Source organism: Eublepharis macularius, chromosome 12 (assembly GCF_028583425.1).
Source record: "Eublepharis macularius isolate TG4126 chromosome 12, MPM_Emac_v1.0, whole genome shotgun sequence".
NCBI lineage: Eukaryota > Metazoa > Chordata > Lepidosauria > Squamata > Eublepharidae > Eublepharis > Eublepharis macularius.
Window position 1 is genome coordinate 21,495,943 of NC_072801.1, and position 19,388 is coordinate 21,515,330.

At 46.6% G+C, this 19,388-nt stretch overlaps 1 protein-coding gene across 4 annotated transcripts in view; it reads right to left on the reverse strand.

Moving 5' to 3' along the window:
* TECPR1 (tectonin beta-propeller repeat containing 1) overlaps nt 1–19,168 on the reverse strand; it is a 56,898-nt gene extending 37,730 nt beyond the window's left edge. For 3 of the 4 annotated variants that reach the window (XM_054993506.1, XM_054993508.1, XM_054993509.1), the window contains exons 1-7: nt 13,057–13,129; nt 9,412–9,644; nt 8,316–8,498; nt 4,940–5,062; nt 3,234–3,359; nt 496–670; nt 313–413 (exon numbers count right to left, since the gene is read on the reverse strand). In XM_054993506.1, coding sequence (XP_054849481.1) covers nt 313–413; nt 496–670; nt 3,234–3,359; nt 4,940–5,062; nt 8,316–8,498; nt 9,412–9,642 — 939 coding nt within the window. In that variant the 5' untranslated portion in view covers nt 9,643–9,644; nt 13,057–13,129. Of the gene's footprint in view, nt 1–312; nt 414–495; nt 671–3,233; nt 3,360–4,939; nt 5,063–8,315; nt 8,499–9,411; nt 9,645–13,056; nt 13,130–19,119 lie in introns of those variants that run through there. The other variant, XM_054993507.1, reaches the window with a different exon arrangement.
* Nucleotides 19,169–19,388: the final 220 nt, after the last annotated feature.

Here is a 19,388-nt window from a genome sequence, read left to right on the forward strand (position 1 = left end):
AGCAGGATGCGACAAGAATGGCCTCATGCTTATTGTTTGCTGGGGGACCCCTGGTCTACTCAGATGGTCCTGGGTCTCAAGCAGAATCTGTCACATCACCTGTCCCCTGTCCTCTTTCACTGGACATACTGGGGATTGAACCCGGGACCTTCTGCAGGCAAAGCAAGTATTCTCCTTATGAAACATGACTCTTGCCTCAGTTTTTAATTCCCACTCCCCTTTCCACGATAATGAGAAATATTTACCTACCAAATGACCAAGCTGGTGGTGGGAGGGTTAAACATACCACCCCTGTTGCTCACAGCTACTTACTTTACCGTCTTTGGTAACTGCCCACACCACATTCACACCCACAGACACATGTGAAATGCCATTCTCGGGAACCGGAGGCTGTACGACCGTCCAAGAAACCCCTGTCAAAGGCAAAGCCAACGATTTAAAATGCTCATCCAAGCTCCGTACGGTACAGTGAAGCAGACAAGAAACGGGACTGACCTTGCGGGTTATTCCTGTCGATCCCTTCCCGAACGATTGCCTGCCCTTCCCAAAGAGTCGCCCAGAGAAGATCGTATTGCCCACAGCTGATCTGAACTACTTCCCCAGGGGTACTGATTAAGGACCATGAAGAACCTTCGGGATTGTGGTGGCAGACATTCTCCCTGTACCAGACCTTAAAAAATAAAGGGAGAGAAGGCAGCGTTCAGAAATCACGAGCGGGAAGGCTCAAAGTTGTAGGCAACAGGGGGTGTTACTTAGGAGCACAGCACGAATTTCGAATGCAGAAAGTCCCTAGCTCCGTCTCTACCATCCCAGCTAAAAGGACCTTAATAACAGAGCAGGGAAGGACCTCAATTCGTCATCTCAAAAAGCTGCTGCAACAATGAGCCAAGAGTTGTTAATGATAATGATAATAGATTTATATACCACCCTTCAGGACAACTTAATGCCCACTGAGAGTGATATACAAAGTGTGTTATTATCAGGGGTCATTCCGTAGAAAGAGCTGGAGGAACTTATTAGCATAACTCATTAGCATATGCTATTCCCCTTGCCATCACTGGACGTGTGTCATTAGTGTAACTGATTTGCATATGCCACACCCCCTGACATCACCTATCCTGGCTGTTTTGGACCCAATCCTGGCCATTCTGGGCCGAAATTGGGCACAAACCAGCAAAAAGGGGCTGGAAATGGTTGAAAAGGGGCCCAAAATGGTCAGGATCGGGCTGCTGCTGAGCGGGGGAGTGATCCACTGCCTGTCAGAGGCCCGATTTGGGCCATTTTGGCCCCAATCCAGGCTGAAATGGGCCCAAAACGGCCGAGAGTCAGGTGGGCGGGGCCACCTGACGTGACCTCTTTGAGGAACTGCCGGAACTGCGTTCCTGCGCATTCCCCCTCAAAATGAGCCCTGGTTATTATTATCCTCACAACAATCACCCTGTGAGGTGGGTTGGGCTGCCCCAAGAGCTGTGACCCACCCAAGGTCACCCAGCTGGCTTCAAGCAGAGGGGTGGGGGATCAAACCCGGTTCTCCAGATTAGAGTCCTGCCACTCTTAACCACTACACCAAGCTAGTATTAGAGTTTGGGTCCCTCCCTAATTTCCTGTCCCTTTTTACCAACTTAACTGACTGTAAAATACTGTGCTGGAGCCCCATCGATCCAACACCTGTTTGGGCCACACTTAAAGAGTATTTTGCCTCTGGTTCTCCTCCCCATTCTGGCAGTCTATGCCAATTCCAGGCAAGTTGATACCCTGGAACTCAGGACCTGCATGGGCTAATAGCCTGAAGTGTGCACTGAAGAGGGGAGGAGAGGCAGATTAAATTACGGATCTTAATTTGGTCAGCACGGGACATGAGATGATGTTTAATACTTAACTCTGTGACATGTTCTTATTACCTGCTCTGCTGTTAAGCAGCAAAAATTATTTTTGCCCCCAGCTTGAGAAAGTCTTGTGCAAACTACCCTGGGGTGAATGTTCTCAGTCTGATATACCCTGTGGTTATCTCTAACCCCTACTGCTGGTCACGTTCACCTTTTCAAGAAAAGCGTACTCAGGCTCTGTAATACTGCAATTGATGAAACTGTTGCCGAGTGTGTAGCAGCAGTGAAAAAAGGCAAGCCAGGGATTATTAGGAGGGGAACCGAAAAGAAAACAGCCAGCATAACGCTCTTGCATAGATCAATAGTACAGCCTCATCTGGAATACGGTGTGCACTTCTGGCCGCCGTATCTCAAAAAGGACATAGCAGAGCTTTAAAATTTTAGAATTGTATGTTTTTAACTCGTAAAGGCCTATGGCCACATACAATAAATTCATCTGCCCGTCTGACATGGCAAAGCTGGGAAAAGAACAGAGGAGGGCAACCAAGATGATTAAACAGTTCAAGCACCCTTCCTAAGGGGAAAGATTGAAAAGTCTGGGTCTTCTTAGTCTATGAAAGCAGACGGCTAAGGGGAGACATGATAAAGGTTGATAAAACTATGCATAGGACTGGGAAAGTGAATGGAGAAAGCTTTTTCTCCCTTCCCCCATTACTAGAACTTAATGAAATCATTAAGAAAAGTACTTCTTTACTTGACGAGCAATTAAATTATGGAATTCACTGCCAATGGAGGAAGTGACGGCCATGAACACGGACAGCTTTACAAGGGGGTTAGACAGATTCAAGGAGGTGAGGTCTATCAATGGCTTGGCTTCTAGGCATGGCAACTAAAGCGAACCTCCACGTCCAGAGGCAGTCAACCTCTGAATCCCAGTGCTAGGAGGCCGCACCAGCGGAAAGCCTTGGCTGCTATGCCGTTTGTTGGCCCTCCAGGATAACGGCCCCTGCATGAAACAGGATGCTGGGCCAGACGGGCTGCTGGTAGGATCCAGCAGGCTGTACTTATGTTCTTGATTAACGGCATCTGAATTTTAGCCCGTAGAGGAAAAAAGAGATGCATTGTACGGTCAACAAATCTTTAAAAGACAAAAGTTAAAATGAAGAAAACTGTTACAGATTTAGAGGCCTTGGAGTCAGCCAGTAGCTGCCAGCGAGCACCCTCCCCCGATCGGAGGAATTTCTTCTTGCTGACCCACAGTTCCCACATGAATTTCCACCCCACTCCTCTGCCCCTCCTGGCTACCTTCCTTCCACCCTTGAAGATCCAGACTGACACAAGAATGCCCCTTTGCCCATGTAGCCGAACAAGCAGTCGATTAGCACCCCAGCAACAAAACGGCATTACCTTTCCTTGCAAAGAGACAGCCCAGACTGATAAGCGCCCCGCAGGCTCGTCGGTGATCTCCCATCCTCCCACTGAGAGATCGCTGAAGGGATCTGGCAGTTGTTTGGGATCCTCCTCAGACGGAATCTAAAGAGGATAAGGTTGGGGCAAAGCTTGATGGTTTTCTCATGGCGGAAGTGTCGTAAAAGTAAAACAGCTCCATGAAGGTCTTTCGCCCCCTCAAATGACTCTGCCCTCTCTCCCTTGTTGATCCTTATGCTTGGAATGACCTCTCCAAACACCTGTGTGATGTCACCCTTCTTACCCACTTCTGAAAACCCATCTTTACCATGCAGCCTTGGATGTGACCCCCTTGAGCCCCCACCCTTTCCTAATGAAACTAAGCCCAACCAAAGGTAACGAGAATTGAATACAATAGTTCCCTTGCTTTATTTCTGCCTCTGTATCCCTGTGAGGTCTCCCTCATGTCAAGGTTTTGCGTGCAAACTCCATGGGTCAGGGGCTCAGGTTTCTCTAGTGCAGCACCCACATTCACAGCCGTACATCAATGTAATAGCAATATATAAAGGAATCATATCTCCATGTTGCAGTTTAGAAAAGAGACGACTATGGGGGACACACACATGAAAAAGGTTTATAAAATTATACATTGGGATAGAGAAAATCGGGTAGGGAAAACTTTATCTTCCTCTCCCAAAAGACGACTAGACGGATTCATGGAATATGCCTTAATAGCGATTCCACATGGACTCTGCAGTCAGAGGCAGTCAGGAAACTTTTGAATCCCAGCACCAGAGGGGAAGGCCTTGGCTTCTACACCGTTGTGGGTCCTCCAGAAGAACTGGTTGGCTGCTGTGTAGGACAGGATGCTGGACTAGATAGAAAACTTGTCTAATCCAGCAAGGCTCCTCTTACATTCTTGTATCAGACCCTGGTTGTTTTTCTTTTGCTGGCATTGCATGCTAGAGGCTACAAAAGGAATCCAGAAGTCAGAATTCCACTACTGCCAGAAATGAATTCGGTGGTCTCAAGCAAGCTACTCTCTTTCCTTCGCACCATCTGCAATATGAAGATCATACCATCCCCCTACCCTATGGGACTTTTGTAGGGGTTACAATATAGCATATGTGGCAGTCCCTGAATGTGCAAAAGTGCTATATAAATGTATTAACTGGATAGCCTCCAAGGAGTTGGAATCATGTCTTGTTGCTAAATCGTCTGAGACCGCTCATAGATCCAGAGGAGTTAGCCGTGTTAGTCTGTAGTTGCAAAATAGTGAAGGGTCCAGTAGCACCTTTAAGACTAACCAATTTTATTGTAGCAGAAGCTTTCGAGAGCCACAGCTCTCCTTGTCAGATGCAACTTTATTGTAGCAGAAGCTTTCGAGAGCCACAGCTCTCTTTGTCAGATGCAACTTTATTGTAGCAGAAGCTTTCGAGAACCACAGCTCTCTTCATCAAATACAACTTTATTGTAGCAGAAGCTTTCGAGAACCACAGCTCTCTTCGTCAGATGCATCTGACGATGCATCTGACGAAGAGAGCTGTGGCTCTCAAAAGCTTCTGCTACAATAAAGTTGGTTAGACTGAAAGATGCTACTGGACTCTACTATTTTGAGACTGCTCAGTTAGCCACTTGGGATCACAGAAGATCTGGGGATACCCGCACTGCTGCTGGGCTTTAAAAGTTTAAGAGGCGAGAGAGACCTTTGCCCAAGCATCTCGAGATTTGTATCTCCTGTATCGAATCCATCTTCTGCGCCGCACGCAGGAATTCCACCTCTTGTCTTTTGTGTAGGTGGCTGGGAAGTCGATGGCGTACGTCCAGCCCTGAAGAGGAGAGAGGTCCGGAAAATTTTTAAAAGGCTCCTTTTTCTAAAGATCCAAGAGGACACAGTACAAAGCACAGAATCCGTTCAGGCCCAACTCGTAACGCTTAACATAATGCAAAAGCTACACACTGGGGTTGCAGGGTTTTAATCCATAGATCCACGGACACTGTTATTTGGCCCATAAAAGAAATCCCACAAAACGTGCCATCAACTTTGATGGGGATTTCTGCAAGACGTTATTTCAAAAAAACACAAATGATCATGGTTCAAGTTTGTATTAGAACGGGAGAAAGTAACGGAACATTTCTTTCTGACTCTCTCGGAGGGCTCAAAGCAAAAAAAACAGAAGGCTGCACTGCAGCCCCTTCCTTCCTGGGACTCTGCACTGGCCTGGACCGGCTTACCATTACCCCTGCCAGAGAGTCAGACCACTTAGACCTGGTACCTTTCCCACCTAATCGCAAGAGAGCCAGTGTGGCACAGGGGCTAGAATGACAGACTAGGAACTTGTTGGAATCTGTGCAAGTGTCCTACGCTCAGTCGTGAAAGAGTTAAATTGTTGTTTTGTTTGTTTAGTCAGATAGCTGGTTAGCATAGGACCACTTAGGCCTCGAGAGAAGTTCTTGCCAGAGAAAGTGGGAGTCTTTAGTCTTAATGAGGGAATCCAGGATTGTCTATTGGATGAGCCAGTTTATTGGGGGGCAATTAGCTAGCAACATATACTAAGGTTTTATTGCTCTTTGTTCACTTCACTTCTTCTTTTGCTACACTACTACTACTTCACTAGACCATGCAGTCTAAGCTTCTCTCTCTCTAGTACCTAGTTGAGACTATCAAGATGTAGTCAGAAACTGTTTGTTGTTTTTCCTACCAAATGTACCCTTTTTTACCCTATTATGTGGTATTTTTATAGAGCTAGAATCACAGAAGTCTGTCTACTTATTTCCACTGTGCTATTATCAAACTCTGCTACTCTGCAAACTTATTATTATTGTTATATCTCATTGCTGCTACAACTGCCAACAGAACTGGGTGACCCAAGTTTGATTCCCCACTTGGCCATGGAAGCCTGCTGGGGGACCTTGGGGCAGTCTTAGCCTAACCTAATTCACAGGGTTTCCTGTGAAGAAGAAAAATGGAAGAATGAAAAATGATGTAAGCTGCTTTGGGTCCGCACTGTGGAGAAAGGTGGAGTACAAAGGAAGTAAAATTTAAAAGGTGTGTGTGTGGGGGGGGGTGGCAGGATGAGCAGTGAGACTGAGCTAGGCTGCCCTCCCCCCTCCTTCCTGGATCCACAGCCCAGCACTCCAGCCCCACCCAGACTGCCTCACTTGGGGTATACCCTAGACTGGACTCAGCTCCAGAGGCTGGGGCAGGGGTTCAATACTCGCTCCCTCCATGCCTGTCCTGGGCCTAGCTGGGTCTCACTCTGGCTTCGATGCCTCCATGCTGGTTTTGCAACCCCCGCCTGCTTCCCAGTGCTCCCGAGAGTTCTTCTGGACTTGCAAGGCCTTCGGCTCCATCAAGACAACCCTTCTGGCCAGCAGGGTGCTTTTACTACTAGGGAACAGGGCCAGAGGTGGTGGAACTCAGTGGGTTGCCCTCGGAGAAAATGGTCACATGGCAGGTGGCCCCGCCCCCTGATCTCCTGACAGAGGGGAGTTGAGATTGCCCTCTGCGCTGCTCAGCGGCGTGGAGAGCAATCTCAGTTCCCCTCTGTCTGGAGATCAGGGGGCGGGGCCACCAGCCATGTGACCATTTTCAAGGGGTTCCGGAACTCCGTTCCACCACGTTCCAGCTGAAAAAAAGCCCTGCTAGGGACAGAGAAGCTCCCAGGCAATGAGGTGCTGCTGATTCCTCCAATCTGTTGCTTGCTCCAAGCTTGGGATTTTGGGGGGCAGTGCATGCGGATGGAGGACACCAGGCCATCCACATTAGCGCTGAGGCAGTTCTTGAGGACAGAGATCCTCTGCACGTGCTCGTAGATCCTCTCCCCCCATTTTCCAGTAGGGAACTTGGAAATCAAGGTCAGCTTTGGATCTGAACCCAGCATCAAACCACTGGGTGCAAATTCCTGAGATTGGATTGGCTTAAGCGAACCTGGCCGGTCTCGAATTGTAACTCTAAAACCAAATGTAGCGTTTTTGCCCCAATTATTGGTTGGGAGCTACATGGAATGGGGAAGACAATTGGGGGACATTCGGGGGAGTTTGTCAGGCAAAAGGGGTTAATTAGTGCAAAATGAAAGTAGAGAGAGAGAACTTTGCGTGGTTTACATGCTCACGATTTACTGATATCATTAATACAGTATAGGGATCCTCAATTAGCAAAACAATGTCTGCATATTGATCATGTTTTCAAATGATTTATAAATACTTCAGAAGCATCCCTCTCTTCCATATCTCTGAAGTACAATTACCACCTGAACCTTTTCCAGGCCTTGACAGAAAACCCTTTCCCCGATCTGCTAATCGTGACTGCCGTTAGAGAAGCACATGCATACCACTGGGACCAGCACACCATTCTAGTTTACTGGGAATAAGTCCCACTGAAATTAATGGAACTCTCTCTCTGAATCAAGCAGCATGTCTTGTAGATTAACACATTCTCCACTTAGACCAGGAAAGTTAATGTGTGCAGCAAATCAAACCCAGTCTAAAACTCAGGCTGCATACCACTGCAATTCCCACTTTCCCCAAAATGCAGCATGTTTGGTGTTGCAGCAAATTGCCAGTTTGGACACACAGAGCACGTTACAGCCGATCGGTCTCCCAAACGCTTCTGGTTCTTATTCTCGGCCTCTTAATTGATCCAGAGCTGGATAACCAGTTCGGGAACCTCAGTGGACAATTACAGCTGATCAACGAGTACGATAAGCAAGAATATGTTTTTCAAGAGTTGCAGTGCCCCTTATAAAACAAGAGCAGCTCGCAAGAGCTTAGCTACTTTGCTTGGTTAGCAAATATGAACACTGAGATACTTGATCTTTTTAAACTTCCAACGAAGGTCAGACAGAGCGGAAGGCTACATCCCTGTCTCCACATAACTGAAGAGCATGGGGTGGTCTTTCCACAGAGAGTAGATATTGATAGCATACTCTCGGCCCTCTGTTAAAAACAGCGGCACACCCTTCCAAGCCAAAACATTCCCTCCTTCGAGCATGATCCGTGAGCCAGCCAAGCAGCCAATCCCACCCTTCAATGCCCCCCCTTTTCCAGGACATAGACCCCTTTTCAATATTATTCACCTACCCCTTTCTCTGTGGGGTCCCCTCCAAAATTTTCATCCACGTACCAGTCAGACTCCCACTCCCAGTGAGGCGACGGCAGAGCAAAGCTTTCGAACTTCTGATGCTTCAGCCCACTCACGTCGCTCCATTGCCAGCGGTCGCTAGGCAAGAGCTTCTCACAGAAGCCAATCACGGGATTCCAGCGCTATCAGAGGGAAAATGGTCACATGTTGCGTTGCACCCTAAAGCCCAGCGCCAACACAGCGGCCTAGCTCGACATATAATTAGTCTGTCTAGAGACAACTAGTCTATAAAGTCCTATAACTGGATTACAACTAGTGAGACAGACTGTGTGGTGCTGCAGTTAAGAGCTTTGAACTAGGATCTGGGAGTCCCAGGTTCAAATTCCCACTTGGCCACTGAACCTTGGCCCAGTCTCTCCCTCTCAGGGCCAAGCTACAAGTGACAAATGACACTTGAACGGCAAGTGGATTGAGTGGAGAGCAAGTGAACAGGGAGGAATCACTTGCCATTCAGGTGTCATTCATCACTTGTAGTTTGGCCCTCAGTTTGACCTAACTCACAGGGGTTTTGTGTGGATAAAAATGAAGGAGAAGAGAAGAACGTAAGCTGCTTTGGGTCCCCACTGGGAAGAAAAACTGGGTATAGATGAAGTAAAATAAGTAAATATTCTTGTGTTTTTCAAAGGGTGTGTCATGGGAACCGAGGAGTTTCTTGGAAGCTTCTTGAGGTGGGGGGTTCCTTCATGAGAAGTAAAAAGAGATAACCATCCACAGCAGAGTTCCACTGCTACTCATCACCAACTCAGTGGAGATGGAGCAGTGCCTTGGAGGAAGAACAACTGCTCTATATGTAGGAAGTCCCGGGCTCAATCCCCATTTCTCCAGTCTAGCTCCTAAAGCACAAGAAAATTGGTCAAAACCCACACGTGCCTTTAAAAGCTCAAATATACCACTATTAGTCAAAGAACGGTGGTCAATACAGGCAGATTCCTTCAAGGATATTTATTAATACTTCAAGAGAGTTCTCAAGAAGACACGCAGACATAATAACCAACCAGTCTCTAGTAGAGAACAAACCCATCTTACTATCCGTACCTGGTTCTCATAAGTTTCTTCCTGGTACCGGATTGGGACGTCACTAGAGTGTACGTAAACATGTATTTGGTGGTCGCATGCAATTCCCCAGCAGCACTGTTTGACGGCAGAAACACGTTTGAACTCCAGCTGCCCATGTTTACAGAGTTCCCAAAACTGGCCTGTAGTTGAAAGCGTGTAGACCCTGCCAAAGATATCAACGGCCCACAGGAGAGAACCAGACGATGCCATGGCTGAAAGGCAGAAGAGGCAAGCGTTGTTATGGGTCAAATCCATAATGATAATGATGATGATGATATTCGATTTACATACCGCCCTTCAGGACAACTTAACATCCACTCAGAGCGGTTTTCAAAGTATGTTATTATTATCCCCACAACAATCACCCTGTGAGGTGTGTGGGGCTGAGAGAACTCCAGAGAGCTGTGACTGACCCAAGGTCACCCAGCTGGCTAAAAGGGTGTTAGTTAGGGTTCGTCAGACAAGGTCTTAAACCATGGTTTGAAGTTAGTTTCTTAAGCACAGTTGGTTTCACGAGATGTACAAATGGAAACATTCTGGCTTAATCCTGATTTATTTCATGACTACACAGCAAAGGAGAGGCAAAACCAGCAATTATTTAGGCAAATCAGAATTTGCACAACTATCTGCAAGCTTTCACAAGCTATTCATAGTCGAAATAAACCCCGTTTTTGTGTTCTGTCTGAATCAAGTTATTATCTGTACAACAAGTCTGTAAGGTAGGCCAGTATTATGACACACACACCCCATTACTGCAGAAGGGCAGTTGATAGACTGTGAGAGGTTGGCTAGCCTATGGTTTAGCTTGCTGAGCTGGTGGCCAAGGTGGGATTTAAACCTGTGATCGCCAGTGAAATTCCAACACACACACACAAAGCAGCAAAATCAGACACAGGATTTTTTTTTGCCAAGCACTACCCAAAAAATGTCATTGTTTTCCATCCAAAAAACTGAAAGTGTTCTCAGATATTTTCATTGCTATGCATTTTGAATGAGTTGAATGTTGCCTTATAAAGCATTTCACTTATCATAAAAGGGAAAAAAACATAGACCCTCTACCTGTGTTACCCTAAATTTTCTAATTTTTCCAAACATTTCCCCCTGACCCATTGCATTATTAAGGAAGAATCATGTATATTGTCCTGGGCTCCATAGAGGAAGGGTGGGATACAAAGCCACTCAATTAGGGTTTCCCAATCTTTTTGAACCTGTGGGCACTTTGGGAATTCTGACACAGGGTGGTGAGCGCAATTACAACATGGCCACCCCAGAAGGCGGAGCCAACTACAATATGTCAGGAAGTGAGGTCATGCATCGCTCTAACGGTAACTCTTCAACATTTCAGGAAGGAGCTCTGTTGAACAGGATGCCTTTCAAAATGAACATATTGTTTAGATATATTTTCTGGCATACGCACAGCTTCAGTCATGCAGTCAGTCATCCTTGTGCTGTGGCTGCAACTGCGAGTAAAGCAAAAACCAGCACAGCCAATCAGATCAGCACAATTGCCCATCAGAAGCCCCACCCAATTTCCTAAAACATGCGACAGGCACCAGGAAAGATGTCAGCGGGTGACACAATGGGGACCCTTGCACTGGACCGCACCTTGATTATTTTGCAAGTTTTCATGTTTATGACATGTTCAGCAATAATGAAAACCAGCGGCAGATCCACAAGGAATTATAGATGAGGGAGATAAAAATGAAGATTGTTTCTTTTCCTCTCTGTAAGTGTACACATAAGTAAGCAGGTAGAAAGCGAAAGGTATAGATGCATGTGAGGGGACTTCAATATGCTCTTTTACGGGGGATAATCTTTTTCAACTCCCTCTCCCACTTAAGTCAACAATGCACTCCCGGCAGTTGGTTTTATTTGGTTAGTAAATGTTTACACTGCCTCTCCAGGAACCAGCCCTAGACGGCTTACAAGATAAAAAATAATTAGAACCAAATGCCAATCTTAAAGCAACAGTCTAAAGAAAACTGAGAGATGTTTGCAAAACATGTTTTTAAACAGAAAGAAATGGAAGGGGAAATGATACTAAAAGAAAGGAATTTTTTAAAAAAAAACACAGGATTTTTGGAAGAGAAAAAAGGGGGAAGGTGGCTAGAAAAGGATTTTAGAGACTCTGAGGGCTTCCCTGCTTGCAAAGCCAAACATGAAGCAGAATCCTGCCTGGGACAGTGACAGGGCCTACTGCTCAGTCGAAGTAGCCTCTGGACGCCAGGCCTCAGGAAGCAGCAAGAGGATGCAAGAAGTGACAAGGAGGGACAGAATTTGGGTGCAATGTAGCGAACTGCTGCCCCACCAAAAGTCTGGTGCAAAGGTTGCCTACTGTGTGTGTGTGGGGGGGCAGATTCCTGAAGATTTGGAGGCAGGGCCTGAAGAGGATGGGGGTTGGGGAAAGGAGGGACTATTAACACCAGAGACTCCACCACCCAACACATCCAGTTTCCTTCAGGGGAGCTGATCTCCGTTATCTACAGGTAAGTTGGAATTCTGGGAGATCTGCAGGCCCCACCTGGAGAGTGGCAACCTTACCCTCTGTAGAAATTGGGGTGGGCAGGTTGAGGGGAAACCACAGGCCCAGGATAGGGTTGCCAACCTCCAGGTGGAGCGCCTCTGGAATTATAACGTAGCTTGCCAACTCTGGGTTGGGAAATTCCTGGAGATCTGTGGGTGGCGTTTGGGAAGAGGGCTCAGCAGGGATGTGGTACCATAGAGTGAACCCTATGCGCTGCCATTTAATATAGGTAGGGTTCCAACCTCCAGGTGGGGCCTGCCGTTCTTCCAGAATCTCTGGACAACAGATATTATTTCCCCTGGGAGAAAACAACTGCTTTGAAGGGTGGACACAATGGCATGATACCACGCTGAGCTCCCTCCCTTCCCAAAGATCAGCTTCCACTGGCTCCACCTGCAAATCCCAAGGAATTTCCCAACCCAGAGTTGGCAACCATATCTTCCAGGAAATTGATCTCTGTAATCTGGAGATCAGTTATAGTTTTGAAAGAACTTCAACCGCCCCCCCCCCCTCAAAAAGTTGGCAACGCTCCTGAGAGGAGGGGAAGGGCCTGCTTACTTTCGCCCATGCAATTGGGCAAGAAGCCATGGATTCTTACAGCAATTATAAATTATTATTATTAATAATAAACTGGACAGCACTTATTAGAGTTTGTGACTTTAAGAGAAAAAACTTGCAGCCTGGTCAGAGCAAGGACAGAGGAAGAGGAATGACACAGAAGAAGGGGCCTAGTCTACTGCAAGAAAACCAGGGCTGCCAACTCCAGGTTCGGAAATTCCTGGAGATTTGGATGTGGAGCCTTAAGAGAATGGAGAACGGGGAGAGGAGGGACCTTAGTGGGGCACGATGCCCTAGAGGCCAAACCCCCCCCCCGCTATTTTCTCCAGGGTTAGTTGATCTCTGCCGTCTGCGAGGGCTCCAGATCCCACCTGGGAGTTGGCAACCCTGAAACCAGATGATGAAGGACACGGAACCGGCCCCGGCAAAGCAGAAAGGGATGGAAAGGCAGAAGGCAACCGCACGGACGAGGGGGGGAAGCACCCCCCTCGAGCAAGCAGGGCACCTAGGCTCGGCCCTCCAGCAACCCCCGCGCTGTCTACCTGCTCCTCCAGCCAGGCCGCCGTCCTTTTCCTTCTTCCCTCGCTCCGCACGACAACCGCAGCCGCCGCCGCTGCAAACAGCTGTTGCCTCTACGAGCAGGAGGAGGATGTCCGGGCCAACCGGAGCCCTCCGTTCATTGGCTGGGAGACGCTCCGCTCTGCTCCTATTGGCTAGCGGGGGACCCGGAGAGATACACGGTGTTCTATCCTCCCCCGCCCCCTTTGCTGGAAACAGATGGGAGCCAGGCCGGGAAAGGTGCTTGTTGCCAACCTCCAGGCAAGTCCGGGAGAACTCCCGGGATAACCACTGACTTTTAGCCCACGGCGATGACGACCACGACGACTATTGCACTGTTTCCATGAATGTCCTAATTTGTTCATTATTGTGCTGTGCTCAGTGAAACGACCTAGCAATCAATAATACTGTATTTTCACTCGTAATCTGCCTTGGATTTCAGTGAGAAAGGCGGACTATAAATAAATAAATATAATAATATACTACTCTTCTAGACAGATCAGTGCCCACTCAAAGTGGTGAACAAAGCCAGTGTTATTATTACCCCCCCACCATACAGCTGGGGAGCTGGGACTGCAAGGAGTGGCTTACCCAAGGCCACCTGCTGAGCTCATGGCAGTTCCCCTGGAGCCTCTGGGCTGGAGGAAATGGCAGCTTCAGAGGGTGGGCTCCACGGCAGCACATCCCCACTTATGTTGCCTGCCCCAGGCACCACCTAACCCCGAATCTCCCAAAGTTTCCCAAGCCAGATTTGCCAACCTCAGGAAGATACATCATCGTGTCCACCCTCCAAAGCAACCTTTTTTTCTGGCAAAGAACCTGTGGCACAACAAGTCATATGAATGGCATCTCCCTCGACAGAAAGCAAAGATCTATGGCAGGGGGAGGGGGACAAAGGGGGAAAATAAGAATGGCCTTTTCACACACACTTTTTGTTGGCACACGTGAATTAATCGTACATCTGTTTCTTGTAGGCAGCATGAATTCTGCATCCAGCTTTTACCCCACTGAAGCCTTCTTGCTCAGTAATTTCCAACAGCTGTGCTGTTTTAACTTGGCAGGTGGTTTAATAAGAAAAACCAGAATTCAGACAGATAATCTGTCTTGTGTGTGACCAGATGGCAGTTAAATCTCAAAATTGGCACTGCTGTTTCCCCACCCCCTCCCTTTAAAAGCAAGCATACAAAAGCAAACAGGTAGGATTTCATCAAAAGGAAGACCTTCCTCCCCATCAAGATATCAGCTTCCTCAGCAAGAAAATGCAGGAAGCACCAGTTTCAAAGAGATGATAATCGTTGGCATTCACATTAGGAGCAAGCACAAGTCTGTTGGCTGACACCCCCTAATCAGTATTCAGTCAATCAATCATTTATTATGGCTGCAAGACTAGCCAAGTTAAGTACAGATAAAAAAGAATGGGTTTTAAATACTTAAAATGGATAAATACATAAAAGATGATTTTATACACACACACACACACACACACACAACACACACATCTAACTCACTTCATTAATTCCCTTCCTAGCAATTGACATTTCCTTTGTTAAGTGATTCTGCTTCCTGAGTACTGTCACACAGAATTTTGCAACTGCATAAGATACAGTTCTCTGACTATCCTCTAAAAGATATACCCGAAGGGTTTCAGGACTAAAATCCATATAATACTGTAATGGTTTGAATCTATAAAGTAGTGGAATAATTAATTGTATCCTATCTTCTTGATAGAATTTGCAGTGCAAAAGTATGTGTGTGATATTTTCAACCATTTTATTCGAACAGGGACAACAACGCTGTTGCAAAGGCAGGTGAGAGAATCTCCCATACAAAACTGCAGAGGAGAATGCATCAAATCGTGCTCTAAAGGCCCATCTACATCTTTTGTTTGTAAAATCCGAAAGATATGGGGATGTGGTGTAACTCAGTCCTTTTTTTAGGCTCTTATAATTTGGAGGGAGTATTGCCTCATCATTTTGGGACTCTATATTAATTAATCTTTGGGTTATTAAAGCTTTTGCTAACCAGTATTGAACATGGAACGTGCAGAAACCCAGATGTGGGCCTTTCTTCTTCTACACTGTCTTTAATAGCTCTTAATGGCCCTTGACCCCAAAGCCATTTCACAATTTTTTGACAGTGTCATCTTCAAGTTCAGTAGGGCAGTCCCTCAGTCTGCTAAACTGGTGTGTCCAACAAATTCTTAAGCAGCTTGAGTGCTAGAAGAAACACTCCTGTGAGTCAGATAAAAGTCCCCAGCTATTGATTGATTGACTAACTTCATTTATACCCTGCCGGTCTCCCAAATGGGGACTCAAAGTGGCTGACATTTGCCCCTTCTCCATTTTATGTTAGGCTAAGAGTACATGACTGGCCCAGGGTCATCTAGCGTAGTCCCCTCCGACAGAGCGGAGGTTCACACCTAGGGTTGCCAGCTCCAAGTTGGGAACTTCCTGGAGATCTAGGGGGTGAAACCTGGAGAAAGTGGGGTTTGGGGAGGGAAAGGACCTTGGCATGGCATAAGTCCATAGAGTCCACCCCCCCCCCCCAAACCAGCCATTTTCTCCAGGTGAACTGGTCTCTGTGGCCTGGAGACCAGTTGTAATTCTGGGAGATCTCCAGCCACTACCTGGAGGCTGGTAACCCTATTCACACCTACATCTCACAGATCCTAGGCCTGCACTCTAATTGTTATGCTGCACTGATCCACGCTTTGCCTGCCTGCACTCTGTACCTTCTGCTGCTCTAAATGATGAGAAGGTTCTCTGGATTGGCTCCGTTTCGAGGATGGAGCCCTGGTATACTATAGATTCTGGACCAAATCCCTCTTCAAATCCCCCCTTCCACAAGCACTTCCCTCAGATCTTCAGGGATCCTGGTGTTAGCAACCAAGAAGCCACTGTACTGGCAGCCAGCTAATTCTGGTTGTTTCCCATCTTTCTCCCTTGCAACACTGAACTCAAGAACTACATCTAGGAAGAGAGTCTGCCAACTGTACAAAAGGGGAATACAGACTCACTAGGCAGTTAGTGAATTCTTCTTCTGCCAGTGAATTTCCAACAACACTAGGCGTACCTGGCAGAGAAGAGAAATTCTTCGACAAGCCACCCCTTTCTTAAAACCCATCATTCAATGCACCTGTCAAAAGAGAATGGTTAATGAGGCAAAGAAGTCTCTAAGTGCTGCAGCGTTCCATTTTGTCCACAACTCAACAAAAGTCTCGCTCCAGAACTCGTTTCCCAGGTTGTGAAATAATCTAAAGGAGGGAGAGCTTGGGCCATATGCAGGGCTTTTTTTTCTGGGAAAAGAGGTGGTGGAACTCAGTGGTGGAACTCAAGACTGCACAATGACATCACTTTGGGTCAGCTGGTACAAGGGGGAAGTTTTTAAAAGTTTAAATTGCCATTGGCGAAAATGGTCACATGGCCAGTGGCCCCGCCCCCTGATCCCCAGACAGAGGGGAGTTTGGATTGTCCTCAGGGCAATCTAAACTCCCCTCTGTCTGGAGATCAGGGGGCGGGGCCACCGGCCATGTGACCATTTTCAAGAGGTGCTGGAACTCCATTCCATCGCGTTCCCGCTGAAAAAAAGCCCTGGCCATATGTAAAAAAGGAGGGAAGAATTTGGGAGGGAAAGGAGCTCAGCAGAGAGGGGATGCCGTAGAGTCCACTTTCTGAAACTGCCATTTCCTCCAGCAGAACTATAGTCTGACGATCAGTTTTAACTCTGGCAAGATTCCAGCTGCCCATCGCAAGATTGGCAACCCGACGTCTGGGTAATGAACTACATAAACCAGTCCAAACTAGATTGTGTTGCTGTTTTCAGAAACAAGACTTTCCATGATCTCAGCACTTTTCCTTTCAGAAGATAACATTTTTCAGCAGCTCTGGTAACAAAATGATCGAGAGCATGAACGTAGTAGGTCTTTAATCTACCACTTATGGTGCAATCCTATGCATATTTAATCAGGAGTAAGTCCATCAACAAGATTCGCTCCCAAGCAAATGTGTATAGATTCGGTTTTCTTTGGGCAAGAAAGTTTATATCTGTGGGAGAGCGGGAACACCAGGCTTTTCTATTAAGTACGTATTTATTTATCTACCAAATTTATGCCACACCTTTCTGCCCTCATCAGGGCCACCAATGCAGCTGACAGATTTAAAACACACATAATAAAAGCCCATCATTAAAAACCATTAAAACCAAACAAAAAGTCATTGTTAAAATAATTAGAACTGAGCAAAAATACACAAAGACACAACAAAACAGGAAAATCATTGAGGAAACCATCAGATGAAACAAAAACAACTACAACAATTAAAACCAAAACTAAATAAATATTTTAAACCATATAAAACTGGTGGTCCCCAGCCCTAAGGAAGCCCGCCTTGCTTCAACCAGGGCCAGGGCCTTTTCAGTCCTGGCCCCAGCCTGGTGGAACGCTCTGTCAATGGAGACCCGGGCCCAGCGGGACATATTATCGTTCCGCCAGGCCTGTAAGACAGAGCTGTTCCGCCAGGCGTTCGGTAGTTGAAGGGGGCGGTGCCATGTCGGCCTCCCAGCTTCGGGGGGGGGAGGGTTCTCCCCACCATTGCACTTGGTTAATTTATTTCATTATTGTTTTGTATATTGATTTTAGTATCGTTGTTTTCTTGTTTTTATTGATTTTAAACTGTTCACCGCCCAGAGCCTCTGGGGATGGGCGGTATATAAATTGAAATATAAATAAAACCATAGTTGATGCATAGGTCAGAAAGGAGGAGTCACTGAGGGAACATCACAAAACAGAAAAAATCTTCACCTACTAGTGGAAGACAATAACAGAAGGGGAGAGGGGAGTTTTGGTGCCACGATCAAGAAGGCCCTGTCCTGGGTTGCCACCCAACTAATCTTCAGGCGAGGTACCTGAAGCAGGGTTTAGGAAGATGACCATAGTGGTCAAGTCAGTTCCACAGCTGAGTTACTGAAGAAGTTACCTTGTATAACCCTTCTTCTTCCACTTCACAGAAACAGAAAAAAGACCGAAAGACAATCCTCTCCTCCTCACTAGAAGAAAAGCTTCTTTTTTCATTCTGCAGCAGAAAGATTTCATAGCAAGATGCATACCTGTATAAATCCTCCTTTCAGGACCTCCCCTAACAGAAAATAACCGCCTCCTTCTGAATTTGAATGGGAAGGTGTTAAAAAAAACCCCTAGATTCATTTATTTTTTTTACTTCATTTATACACTACCTTTCCTCCCAGTGGGGACCCAAAGCTGCTCACATCCTTCACCTCTCCTCTATTTTATGCTCACAATACCCCTGTGAGGTAGGTTAGACTAAGAGTGTGTGACTAACTCAAGGTCACCCAATAAGCTTCCATAGCAGAGTGAGGATTAGAACCTGGGTCTTCCAAATCCTAGTCTGACAATCTGCCCATCACGATACATTGGCTCTCAATTGTATAGGGAGGGGGGGGATTGAAATTGTAAAGATACAATATATTTGTTCATTATGAAATTTTAAAGATACAGTATACTAGTTCATTGGGGTTTCTGTAGGCAGCCTCTAAAATTTCTGAGATTGTCCCTGATTGGTCAGTTTTTGTCCCCCCTCCCCATAAGAAGAAAGATTGATAAGTCTGGTCAATAAAGTCTTATGGATGTAATCATTTATCAGGGACTCACAGGGAGCCCTAGAGAGGGCTCCCTGCCCAGTGAACTAATGAATGGACATGTCTGGTTTAAAAAGGAAGACAAGCCCTCTGTGCCTGTAGGGAGGAATTTGTTTGCTGCAGTCCTGAGTTCAGGTGCAGACTGACCCTGTCACCCGCCTTGAGTCTTAGTGAGAAAGGCGGCCTATATAAAAAAACAAATAAGAGGATAGCCTGGAGAAAATGGCAGCTTCCCAGGGCAAATTCGATGGTACACCATCGACTGTAAGTGAACTCCCTCCTCAATTCCCCTCTCCACCCTCCACAGGCGCTATTCCAAACTTTCTAGGTATTTCCCAGGCTGGAGTTTGTAAAACTGGGTGGGTAGGAACAGCAAGACTGGAGCCTAGAAGCACCTTTTCAAGTTCCCGTCGTCGTCGTGATGATGATGATGTCCTCTCCAGCAGAAACTTGTATCAATTTAGCAAGGCCAATCATGTGACCTCTGCTTATTGTTGACTGTGTTTCGGATAATTCGAATAAATCGAATGATGATGATAATAGCAGCACCACACATGGGAGTGAAGGGAGCAACTTTGGAGCCCGCATGCAAGAAGAGGACTTCAAGCCTCTTTTAAAAAGGGCGCAGAGTTCGCCAGGTCTCTTTTGGAGGGGGTGGAACTTT